Source organism: Rhynchophorus ferrugineus, unplaced genomic scaffold (assembly GCF_030347505.1).
Source record: "Rhynchophorus ferrugineus isolate W39M unplaced genomic scaffold, kcgeb_rfMv2 rfM3, whole genome shotgun sequence".
In the NCBI taxonomy this organism is placed as follows: domain Eukaryota; kingdom Metazoa; phylum Arthropoda; class Insecta; order Coleoptera; family Curculionidae; genus Rhynchophorus; species Rhynchophorus ferrugineus.
The window spans coordinates 32,389,462-32,401,768 of record NW_027472582.1 but is presented as its reverse complement, the minus strand read 5'-3'; the positions used below and the strand labels follow the sequence as shown (position 1 = coordinate 32,401,768).

Here is a 12,307-nt window from a genome sequence, read left to right as displayed (position 1 = left end):
TGTTAGGGTTATTTACTAAACTACCTTTGAAAGAATAATTTTAAGCCAACTTTTTGAATTTTCTGCAGCTAAGACGTATTTCATTAATGTTGGTTAAATATACGGTTTTAAGACTTAAATTTTATGTGTATTTTATCAGTGTGCCCTGCTTTGCGTCATAAACTTAAGAAGCCTTATGCTCTTGAGTCTTCATGTGTTGAGGCAGTAGTTACTCATTACAGGTCTTGATTAGGGTACACATATATTTTAATTTACCAACGACCGATAATGATACTACTTAATATAGGTTTTTTAGTGAAACGGGTCGATATTGGAATAGAATAAGTTGTGTGTATTGCATTAACAAAATAATTTATTTTACTTAAAAGCCCTGTATATGGAAATAACATGTATGGATGTACATTTTCAGCCCGCCATGATTTTTCACTGTGACGTAGATCCCAAGATCGCCGCATAGACCCGACTGAATTTGAAGGATGATGTCGGGTATCTTGATTTTAAACGTATCAATCACTCACTTGAACGACTCAGTTGAAGGTAAGCTTGAGAAATACCCTTATGTTATTTTTTTGGAGATGTAGTTCCACTTGGTGAGCTTCTTGTAGGTTGTCGCCATTCATATATATCAATTATGCTTGTTAACATAGTTATTCTTCAAAAATAGGCCTCGTTGAATTCGTCTTATCACTCATTCAAATCATCTTCACACTTGCATTTTGATAATAAAGTTAACAATTTTTATTTGTTCACACGGGTATTCTATATGGTCATTTCCGACAGTTGAAGTAAGAACAACAACAATATTCAATAATATTTTAAATTTTGTTAATAAACATACAGAACGTGTTTTTGTTGTAAAGTGTATTGGGTGTTTCGTTCGATAACTTGGATTCTTTTGCCAAACCTGATTCCTTCTTCTTGAGCAAAGCATTCCCAATGATACAATCGAATCCATCGAATACAAACGAAGCGATGGGAGGCATTCGATAGAGTTTAAATCCGGATTTAAATATCCGTGGAAACTAATAGACCCTCGAAATACAATGGGCCGTATATTGTGGTATACAGTGTACAGAATATTTTACATATATTATTTCCTGAACTTTATATGCTTTACAATGGACCTCAGGCTTCTTCAGTGGTACTTTGAAATATTTGTTTTGTTTGGAAAAGGAAACTTTGCTGCATTCACATTAAGCCCAATTATTAAAGGTACGTATAATTTGTAACAGGGTTGTAATGAATTGTGAGAAACCAAAGAGTTTTTAATGGACTGTTTTATGTTTAAACTCCTTTCTCCATTTTCATTTACAATTACAATTCAATTGCCGCTATCAGAAAGAGTTTGCTATTAATGAAAAAAACTAATGCTATTAATGAAGCAGCACTAGCCTTCATAAATGTATAATAATAATTATTATTTCATTATTGTAATGTAAAAATTTTTAAGCATCTAAATAGTTTAATTTAAAATTTTAGGCGCTAAACAGTATTTATGTATTACGGGACGGGACGGAATTAATAACACCACTTATGGCTTTGGAACTGATAAAATAAAAGGAATCGGTTGAATTTTCAGTGCAGACTGACTTTATTCATTATATAAGACCGGAAACCAAAACGGTTTCGGGTGACAAAAAATGGCCCTTTGCAGGTACACATAGACTCTGGGTTACGACTGGTATTGTCATGGTTGGTTTACTACCGAGGTTTGTGGATGGGATTTAATCAAGTGTTGACGTCCCTCATAAACCATAGGGTATTGAGTAACGCGCGGACTCTTTTGGATTGGAACACTTGGAGTAGTTCAAGTTGTCTCTCAGAGACATACCTGTACCACACCTGTGCTCCGTAGAGACATACTGGATGAACTAGCATCTTATACAGAGTCGCTTTCTGGAGGATTGGGAGTTTACTTTTTCTGCAGAGGAGTGGGAAGAAAAAACTGTACACGCCATTTCCTTTGCATATAGCGTGCTGGATTTGGGCTGACCATTGGAACCTGCGGACTGAAGACCGACGTATGATACCTTCTGGAGTCTAGAGAGATAGGGACTTTATCGATTTGAAGGCGATAAACGCGGAAGTCCTTCTTGCGGTGGAACAGAATAGGCAGAGTTTTGCTTGGGTTAATCTGCAGCTGCCACAATTTGTACCACGTAATCGCCTGGTTTAGTTGGGCTTGAAGTCTGTCGCGGATGGCGTTGGGGCTGTAACCGGTGGTAAAGAAAGCTGTGTCATCTGCATAAAATGCTGTCTGGGAATGTTTGTGGAGTGGGAAATCAGTCATAAATGTTGAACAGGACTGGGGCTAGTGGAACACTTTGCGGTACTCCTGCGGAGGTCTGTTTTCGAGAGGAGATTGCGTCACCGATCCTCACTTGGAAGGATCTACCGTCCAAGTATGAATCAATCAGGGAGATTAGGTCACTCGGTAGGCCAAGCTGGTTCGCTTTGAATATTAGACCGTTGTGCTAAACTTTATCACATGGAGACATCTAAAAAGATGGCTCCAGCTTTGCGATCTTTTCTTAATGCCTGGTGGATGGTTGCTGCGACGCGAGCAGTTTGATCGCGCCAGACATCATAAGGAGCAGTGGGGCTGCCTAGATTTTGAAGAAATGATTCCCATTTCCTCTCGTTCCAGGCTTTAACCCTGTTCCTGACTTCTCTGATTGCGCACTGTACCATGCGTTTGCCCTCAGGATCCAATATGGCACGAGCTCTTCTCGCTAATCGGTTCTTGTACCTGATTAGTTCTTTTATTTCTCTCGAGAGGTTAAATTGAAAAGGTTCAGAGGTGCATGTTTTTGTAGCTCTGTTTGCGGCTGTTTGGATATCCAGAGTGAACTTTGAGACTCCTCCTTCTAGATCCTCTGGAGAATTTATGCTTGGGATAGGTCCTGTTCGCTAAAGCTCAAGTTGAAACAGTTTTCTTGGGTTTGGGGGAGACGGAACTCAGAAGAATGTCACTGATCGTAAGGAGGATTGGCCTGTGGTCGGAATCGAGGTCTTGGAGTACTTGCAAGTCGGAAGTTTGTTTCGCATTTTGTGAAATGAAGAAGTCAATTATTATTGGCCGATTGGTGGAGAAACTTATTTACATCTCTAGTTTTTTATACAATTTTGCCTCGATACAAATTATAACGCTCTCTACTAATTCTTCTTCTTGTCTATACTGGCTATTGTATCGATATAAATCATATATTTAACAATATATGGGATATTATAAAAGAATAAGCTTAAAAATATATTGCTGCTAAAACAAAATTAAAAGTCTGCCTTTATATTAAATATGTGGTAATTTCGTCTAACATTTTGTTATTGAATATTTACATATACGGAATAATATCTACATTTTTAAATGGAAATAAAAGTTAGTGGGGAAAAATGTAGGTATATAATATAAACACGTCCACTGTGAAAATTGTATTATTTTATTAAATGTGTTCGTTGCAATTGGAGAATTATCTTAAATACCAATTTTATTGCCAATGCTAAGTAACTACAAGTTATTAAATTATCTCATACTAAGTAAGCGTACTTTTAAATATTCAGTTCTTAAATAAACTATGTGCTAATATAATACTATTTGTTCTATGTCAATTACTAGTTCCTTATAATAATTTCACAGACGATTTGTAGTTTTTGGAGGTCCTAAAATAGAAGGTGTGTTTTAATACATGTACTTTTTTAATATTTATAGACTCATTTATATGTTATATGTATAGTTGAAACAAAAAGTGAAATATAAAAGTGTTTGTTTTGATATTGGGCATCAAAGACATCCAGAGATTTAAATTTTACTTACAATTTATTTAATTTTTCAGACTAGCCTTTTTATAACATCAGTTGAAATAAAAAATAATCAAAATATTACTTGAATTCCAATTCAAACAAACTAAGAAATGATATAAATCATGAAGTTGAACTCACACTAGAGTAATTTTGTCGTGCTTTTCTTAATTTAAAAGCTTTAACAATTATTGTAATGGTGAAACCAAATTGCGCTTTTAACATACGCCCAGCAACATAATTAGTTTTTCATTTAAAAACGGAATATATGTTTATTTGGAATGCTTTTATATTTATATTTGATTATTGAAATAATTAGGATATGTGTCATATGTTTCGATTATTTATTTCTCTGTAACTAACCATTGCTCAAAAACGTATGTTGTTTGATTCTAAATGCTGTGTACATCCTCCTCCTTTACACGCTACCATTTTCTTAAGCAAGTCCTTCAGGTAAGCCTTTTCGGACGTTTTTAATTGATGAAATCTGTTATGAAGTTCAAAAGGATCTAAAACGTAGAAATTGGTGAGTGTATAATCCTCGTATAAATGTATTAATACGTACCAATACGCAAGTTATAAAAAGTTATCAAACCAGTCGTAAATTCACAGTACAGGAAGTTATGTGTTGCGTTTATTGTTCGAAGGCAGGAATACGTATTATTGTTTGCGTTCATACAGAAACAAAATGTGCCGGCATTCCATCGTGGTTCAGTCCTCCAATGATCATTATTGTGCTCGAAGCATGTCATTCTTTCGAAGTGACATTCTTCATCCTTTTTCTTTTGTTTCCTCATCCTTTTCTTATCTTCTTTTGTTTGGTGTATAATTTCTTCGTCAGTCCTAAGGTGAGTATTTTCGTCGTCTTCGCAATAGCAATTTTGTCTGTGTTTCTGTTTCTTAAAATATTTTTATTATACTCTTAGTTTTATATAGTTATTCAAAAGAGTGTATATATTAATTATAGCAAACTAACACTTATAATCTTTTACTTGATTACTGCTTTAAGATATAATATGAAATTAGTTTTATAAAGACAAAGATAATATTAATCTATTCTTTCTATTACTATCATTTTTATGTCTTTAAGCTTAGTCTATTTATTTAATACAATACATTTTATACATTTAAATTTAATAAGAAAATTAATGTATGTTGAATTATATTATTTGTATAAAATTAAATTATGTTCTTAATAAATATAATTAAAACATACCTCTTGGTTTAGAGATTTTCTGAACGTCTCAAATCTGTTATATTTCTCGTTACTGTCTGTATTCTCCCTGCTTATTTCGTCTAGATGATGATGATGCCTATGTGGATTTTTCAAGACATTAAAAATGTTATTTTCTTGGCCGGTTTCTCTGATTTTTTCCTTAAATAAATTATTGACATTCTTTTGGTTAAAACCAGGTGCTTCCTTATTTACAGTTCTTTTTACATTTGCCCTGTATTGTTCTCCTTTGAATTCATTGATTTGTTCTGCACCACCATGCGATTTTCGTTTAGGTTTGGTAATTTTCAGGTACTTTTTAATATGCTTTAAGTTTTCCAATTTTCGCTTCAAAAAGGATATCTCACCTTCAATTTGATATCGAGATTTTTGCCATGTTCGCTTGTTTTGATACAGAGCTTCTGAACATTTTACATGTCCTTTGTGAATTGTACATTCTGGTAATATTTTTGCAATTTCATTACTTTCAGGAATTTGAGTATTATTACTTAAATATTTATTGTCTTCCTAAAATTAAATATATTTGCTTTAGAATAAAATTATTATAATATAGGTAATTTTAGTAAGAAAGCTTTTAAGTACTAATAAGGTGTAACTGTTTGATGCATGACTTAATTTTTATTATTAAAATTAATTAAAACTATAGTTGCTGGCTAGCGAAGAAGGTTCAATTCTGTATCCGGTTGGATACAAAGAGGCTACTTTATTACGAATCGCTGGAAACTGACCTGCCTGAGTAAAGCTTTTCAGTTTATATCAGAAGGTATCATGCGACAGACCTTCTGTCTCATATGTCGTTGAATTCTGTCAAATGTATTTCTATCAGATGCCTCCCTAATCAAAGCGCCTTTTCAAAGTCTTAATGTTGTGCATTTTTGTGATCTTACGTTAGGACTATCAAGAGCAATACCCACCCCCTTATAAGAAAACAATAAGATATGGTCCTCTCCTATCCCCCTCAAATCGTCTTATGTAATAAATGAATGGTCCCTAATGAAATAAACTTGGTGAAGATACTGTAAAAATTAAGTTATATATCTAATAATCCACAGTGTTAAGGTACATCCAACAGTAAAGCTGGCAAGTTTTCATGATGTTTTTTTGTAACGAAATTATTTTGTGTCATGGCGTAAGAAGTATTTGCGGAACTTACACGACGACCAGATATGCAATTGTTCATTTGGGTTCTCGTATATCAAAAGACAATCAGTATGCAGTTAATTTTTAAAATTACGACAGGATAATATTTAGTTTTGAAAAACTGTTCTAGAAATATATAAAAAATATGTGTTTATATTAGTGAATATGATGAGTGTTAATAAAGACCAAGAGAAATGATCTAATGGAAAGAAGATATATCTTGGAATACATCCGATATGTTTAAAAATATCGTTACCATAAGATCCTCGATATGATTTGGTAGAGGTTTATTGTTCTCGGCTTTCATTAGAGAATTTCTTTTAATCCGCCTCGATCGATTGCGAAATCTTCTTCCGGTTAATTGTTTTAATAATGTAGGACTGATTGTCGGTTTATGTCTTAGTTCAGTAAGTGTTTGATTTAAGCCATCTCTAGATCTATGTATTTCCTAAAATATAACTAAGTTATAACTAGTATATATGTTTTTATCATTGTTTGATCTCATATGAGCATCCATATAAAAATATTTGTATTATTAGTTTCTTGCATACACAAATAATAAACAAAATAATATGAACACCACGCAAAATAGTACATCTTGTTGCATGTTGCCTGTGTACTGCTTATGGAGGAGGAGGGAGGTTCCAGTATGATTTGGGTTGCTATACCGTGGTATTCATCTAGTATTTTCATTCATATAATTGGTCAGATTACTGCAATTGAATATCTTGATATCCTCAATGATGAAGATGAAGTTCTTACTATTACAAGCATATTGTTGTCATAATAGTGGTAATGCGGCCCTACATATGCCAAAAAGGTGTAGTCTTGGCATCAGAATATCATCAAACAGTACCCTGGCCAGCATAATCGCCAGTGATGAGTAGATTTGTGTCTTTAGCATCATTGACGTAAATGGCGGATGTTTCGGTACAAGAATGGGACAACATTCTATTGGAAACTATTGAAACACTATACTTCTATGAAAAATTGCAGCTATTTTAAAAGCAAATGGTGGCTCAACACCTTATTAATGAATCAATATTGTGTATATGACAGGTGTTCAAATTATTTTGTACATCCCCTGTATATTTGTTAAAAAATAACAAAAATATTTTTACATTTTTGCCGAAAGTTGTTTATATAATTTATGGCTGTTCTGATGTATACACTATATGATGATGTTTTCTTATTACCATTTTTTTGATACTTATTGATACTATCTTCTTGACAATTGTAGACATTCAAATAACAGGATGAAGCAACATACCGTACTACCAATATCGATTTTTAACACATTAAGGTCAGTAATCTTTAGACTATTTTTTATGTTAAGGGTCAGTGTTACTTTAATAATTTATAGGCCAATTCTAGAAAAATGCACTGCAGTGAAAGCAGGTCGTACGAAAAATGTAATGGATTGAGTTTCCATTAGTGAATGGAAGAAGCGTAGAAGTGGATGAAATTGAGAATTTTCACAAACAGTTACAAAGTCCATTGATGCCAAGGAAGATGATGCTAAATGTTTAGTTGGATTCTAATTAATTGTTCATCATGATGTACTCGAATCTGGCAAAGGCATTAATTTGCTAATTGGAAGGTAATGCGAGTGAAGCAGATGTTCCAAACGATCAAAATTGATCAATAGGAAAGGCATTATTTTCCATCACGACAATACTACACCACATACATTTTTAGTGACAAGGTAGTAAGTTATGATGTATTATGATAGCCTGGACCCGTCTAACTTTCTGAATGACTTCAACTGGTGCTGACTTCAACAGACGTTTGTGAAAATTATTTTGTTCAGTTTTTCGTCCAGGAATATCAAGAGTTCAATAGAGTGGCGGAATTATAGTTTTACTAGAAAAGTGGAAGAGGTCATTGACAAAAAAAAAGAAAAAAAGCGGAATTACTTTTTCCCTAACCTATTACATGCAAGTGTATAATAATTTTAATAGGATTATAAAAAATAGATGATTCGCATTACCGGATGTACCGGAAAGTCATTACCGGTTTTTCACCGTCGTAGATTTATACATCTTTGAAAATGTTAAGTTCCAAAACGTGAATTTGCGACACGCATTATTTTTTTTATATAATGAAAAGAAAAAAAAGCCCCTGAAAGTGATCGTTCGCTGGTAGAAACTTACGGTGAACATGCTCTAATCTTAAAAACATGTGAGGCGTGGTTTTGAAAATTCAAAAGTGGTGATTTCGATGTGCAAGACAAAAAACGCGAAACTGCAAGAGTTATTGGGTGAAGACCCAACCCAAACTTAAAAAATAATCGATAGAAGCATTAAACGTGACCCAAGAAACGATTACTGACCAATTACGTGTAATGGGGAAATTCCAAAAGATGAGAAGATGGGTGCCACATCAATTGAATGCTAGGCAAATGGAAAATCGAAAAATCGTCTGTGAAATGCTGCTTTAAAGGTATGATCTGAAGTCATTTCTGTATCGAATAGTGATAGATGTTCACCTAGTGAAGTTGTCCGATTGACTCCAAGGCTAAATAGTTTTGGTCGTAAGACAATGCTCTATTTTTGGTGGGACTAGATTGGCGTGGTGTATTAGAAACCGTGAAACAGTTAATAGCAAACGCTACCGACAACAAATGATTTGAATAAAGCGAACCTGCACCAATTAAAAAACGTCGAGAATGGGCTCGAAGACAAGGTAAAGTCATTTTACAGCACGATAACGTCTAAAACCTATCAAGGAATTGTTGAAAGTACATGGATGGAACATATTATCGCACCCGCCCTACTCTCCAGAGCTTGCCCCGTCCGATTATCAACTTCTCGCGTCACTGGGACACGCGCTTTTCAGCACTTCGCCATTTTCGAAAATGTTAGAAAATGGTTCCATGAATGTTTTTGGTCAAAGGACAAACAGTTTTTTGGGATGGCCTCCATAAATTGCAAGAAAGATGGACAAGATATATAGAATCGAATGGCCAATACTTTAAATAATTACATTTTTCCATTTTCCTGAAAAGCATGTAGTTTTTTTCTAAAAATCCGGTAATGACCTTCCGGTACACCTGGTATAAGCAAATATGGTTAAATGTTCTTTGGTTTTGTTGCATATGTATGATGACATGTTTACATTCCGTATTCAATTGTTTTTTTTTTCAATAAAGTAGTGTCTATTAACAATACATTTTAATAAAGTTAAATTAGTAAATTATATACTGAATTAATTAAAATTTATCTTAACTCATTATGAAGGAAACATTTAGGTTTTATTATTTCTTTCATTCGCTTATAAGAGAACAGATATAAATCATAATCCAAACCTTGTATATGGTTATAAGGGAAAAAACTGGAGGTATTAGCGACATAACATAACCCAATCAAAAACGACAAGTCTTGAATGTGCTGATACCTTTATGAGTTTATTATTGGGTGGAGTAAAAATTTATCCAGGGAAAGCAGGAGGAAAATCCAATCAAAGATATTTGTCATAAATAGTCTTATATACTTAAATAGGTGTTTTGTTTTCTTTCTACAAATAACTAGGAAGTCCAGATAGCAGCGGTGAAGCTAGACCTTGGAAAGATGAAACAACGAGTATTACGTAACTTCGGAGAGTTAATTGCTGCTGAAAATGGGAAAGAATATTAAAACACATTAAAATACAAAAACATTAAAATATTATGACAACAAAGAGAAAATCACAAACACTAAAAAAATATTAAAATATTATGACAACAAAGAGAAAATCACTGCATATGTCTGTAAAACAATTTTGCTGGATAGGGTGGAGGTAGTGAAAAAAAGTGAAAGCAGGTCGTATGAAAAATGGGTTAAATAAGCAAGGTAATTAAAAGACGGCCGGATTTGAATAATAGAAAAGGTATGGCCTTCTATCATAGCAACGCTCATGATGGCCTGTCAAAAGTTGCGAGTGACTGATTAGAAAGTTTTGACGTATCCATGTTCAGATCTCTGCAGTGAAATTAAGTTGATTTAAAACAAGTTTGTGAAAACCACCTTTTTTAATTTTTCGGAACAAACCTTTAAAGTTCTACACCAATAGCGTCTACTCGAAAAACGTCTTAAATAAATATATTTTTATACTATATATTAGAGAGGTTATATCGTTAGGGTAACTTTTCTATGGATATATAATGTATCCAGGGTGAGTTATTTTTATTCTATGAACACTGGAGATGAATGAATAACGCGATAATTCAACAGTTTCCTTGATGTTAGGGATACCATTAATTAAGACAAATCAAAAGTTTTATCAAACTGGTTATATAACTAAAGGCTTCGATTTAGTATTTAAGTTCTAAATTTATATTAAAGCAGTACATACGGAAGAAGATTTATATATTATAAGTCCATTGGATGTAAAGCAGATACAATTTTTATCTGCTTTCGTAGGAGTGGGAGTAATTTCTTGGTTCAGTCTGCAACGTTGTTTACGTAATTTATATTTTTCAAGTTGGCAGTTTCGCTTCGATCCATTTCTACATAACTGTCTTGCTTCCATAAGGCACCGTTGAGTTCTTAATGCCAAGTTCGTTTTATCAGGGTGGATAATTTCTGAAAATTAATAATAACGTAACGAATATATTTATAGTTTATCCAATAAAACAGCTAATGCACGTCAACATTTATAACGTCAGCATGTCGCGATGTTACCGCATTAACTTAGAATTTTGTTTGGAACATCTGCCGGTTTGTTGACCTCTAATTATTGTCACTAATTTTTTGCATAATGTTGTAGATATTTGACAAGAAGGTCGATCAGTACAACCAGAAAGATTGATCGAATTTTTTAGACTAATTCGGTTACATATTCTAAGGTATTAGACAGAAGTCTAATCTCTGCAGCCTAATCTAGTAATCTATCTAGTCTAATCTAGCCGCCTGTCTCTTTTTAGAGGGTAAAATGATAAAGAAAAATTCGCTCCGAGTTTAAAACGAGTTTTACATTTTTACAAACTGCATTTGGCAGTATATTCGACGTCATATATGACGTGGATTGGCTATTTTAATGGAAGGTTTATATACGAATTACTTAATAACTGACCTCTTTCAGTTGATTCTGCTATACTTGAATTTGATTCATTATAGTCGTAATCATCAGGTCTTGATATGTTCGATGTGTTATTGGTAGTTTCTGGAGTTTTTATATCGGAGGAGTTTATAATCTCGGTGTTTATATCTGTGGTCGTCTTAATTGTAGTCGTTTTATACGTGTACGTAGAGTTAGTTTTAAGTGGCATTTGCCCAACAGGCAATGAGTATTGCAATAAGTTGGTTTGCAGTTGCTTATTGTCCAAATAGGGCGTTTCTCGGCGTCCAGAGCTGTAAACATGATAAAATTTATTAAATTCAATGTATATGTACACTATAGGTAATATATTAGGAAACTGTTAATATTAGGCACTTATCAGATAATTAAGAATCTTGCGGGAAGGGAATGGAACCGCTGGAAGATATATGTGGGCTTTAATAAATCACCTTTGTATCAATTTTTTACCAATCTTTACTTTATTATATTTGTTTGAATAAATTAGGTTGTTTTTAAAGGGTTATTTTATACTAAATAGATACTGGTATCGCTTATTTGGTGTTTATTGTAGTTGTATTGTCTACATATTATAATTTCATTACTTTTAACTGACTTTTGTGCTTAAAATAATTAAAAGGTAAGTAATGCTCCATATAATAATACTTTTGCTATGTCTACGCGTTTAAATTTTCGCGACGGCCTTCCAAAAAAACACGCCTAGCATGAAACAGAAACGTCTCCAATGGGCAAAACAACACCGAAATATGACTGTTGTAGACTGAAGTCGAGCAAGTATAACTTTTTGAACTGGTCAATAATGATTTTCTAGTGTTAATTCTATTAATTTACAGGTGTGCTTTTCCGACGAATCAACCTTCCAAATATTGATTGAAGAAAGGTCTTTTATAAGACGACGCCCTGGTGAACAATTTCATGTTGATTGCCTTGTAGAGGGGGTTAACACCCAGTTAGTGTTATGGTGTCTATTCATTGTAGAAAGGACAATGAAACAAGGCCAATAGTTGGTCAATGAATGAATGGATCCGTGACGATGACAACTACATTTTTATGCACGATTCGGCACTGTGTCGTAAGGCCAGA

General features: G+C 33.5%; 1 protein-coding gene across 9 annotated transcripts in view; it reads right to left on the bottom strand.

Moving 5' to 3' along the window:
• Positions 1 to 3,419: 3,419 nt before the first annotated feature.
• Positions 3,420 to 12,307, bottom strand: part of Sulf1 (Extracellular sulfatase Sulf1) — a 171,657-nt gene continuing 162,769 nt past the window's right edge. For 3 of the 9 annotated variants that reach the window (XM_076398996.1, XM_076398997.1, XM_076398998.1), the window contains 7 exons: positions 11,222 to 11,499; positions 10,502 to 10,731; positions 6,426 to 6,617; positions 5,012 to 5,536; positions 4,361 to 4,694; positions 4,159 to 4,304; positions 3,420 to 3,657 (listed from right to left, as the gene is read on the bottom strand). In XM_076398996.1, the coding sequence (XP_076255111.1) occupies positions 4,165 to 4,304; positions 4,361 to 4,694; positions 5,012 to 5,536; positions 6,426 to 6,617; positions 10,502 to 10,731; positions 11,222 to 11,499 (1,699 nt within the window). In that variant the 3' untranslated portion in view covers positions 3,420 to 3,657; positions 4,159 to 4,164. The remainder of the gene's footprint in view (positions 3,658 to 4,158; positions 4,305 to 4,360; positions 4,695 to 5,011; positions 5,537 to 6,425; positions 6,618 to 10,501; positions 10,732 to 11,221; positions 11,500 to 12,307) is intronic. The other 6 variants (XM_076399002.1, XM_076399004.1, XM_076399003.1 and 3 more) reach the window with 4 other exon arrangements.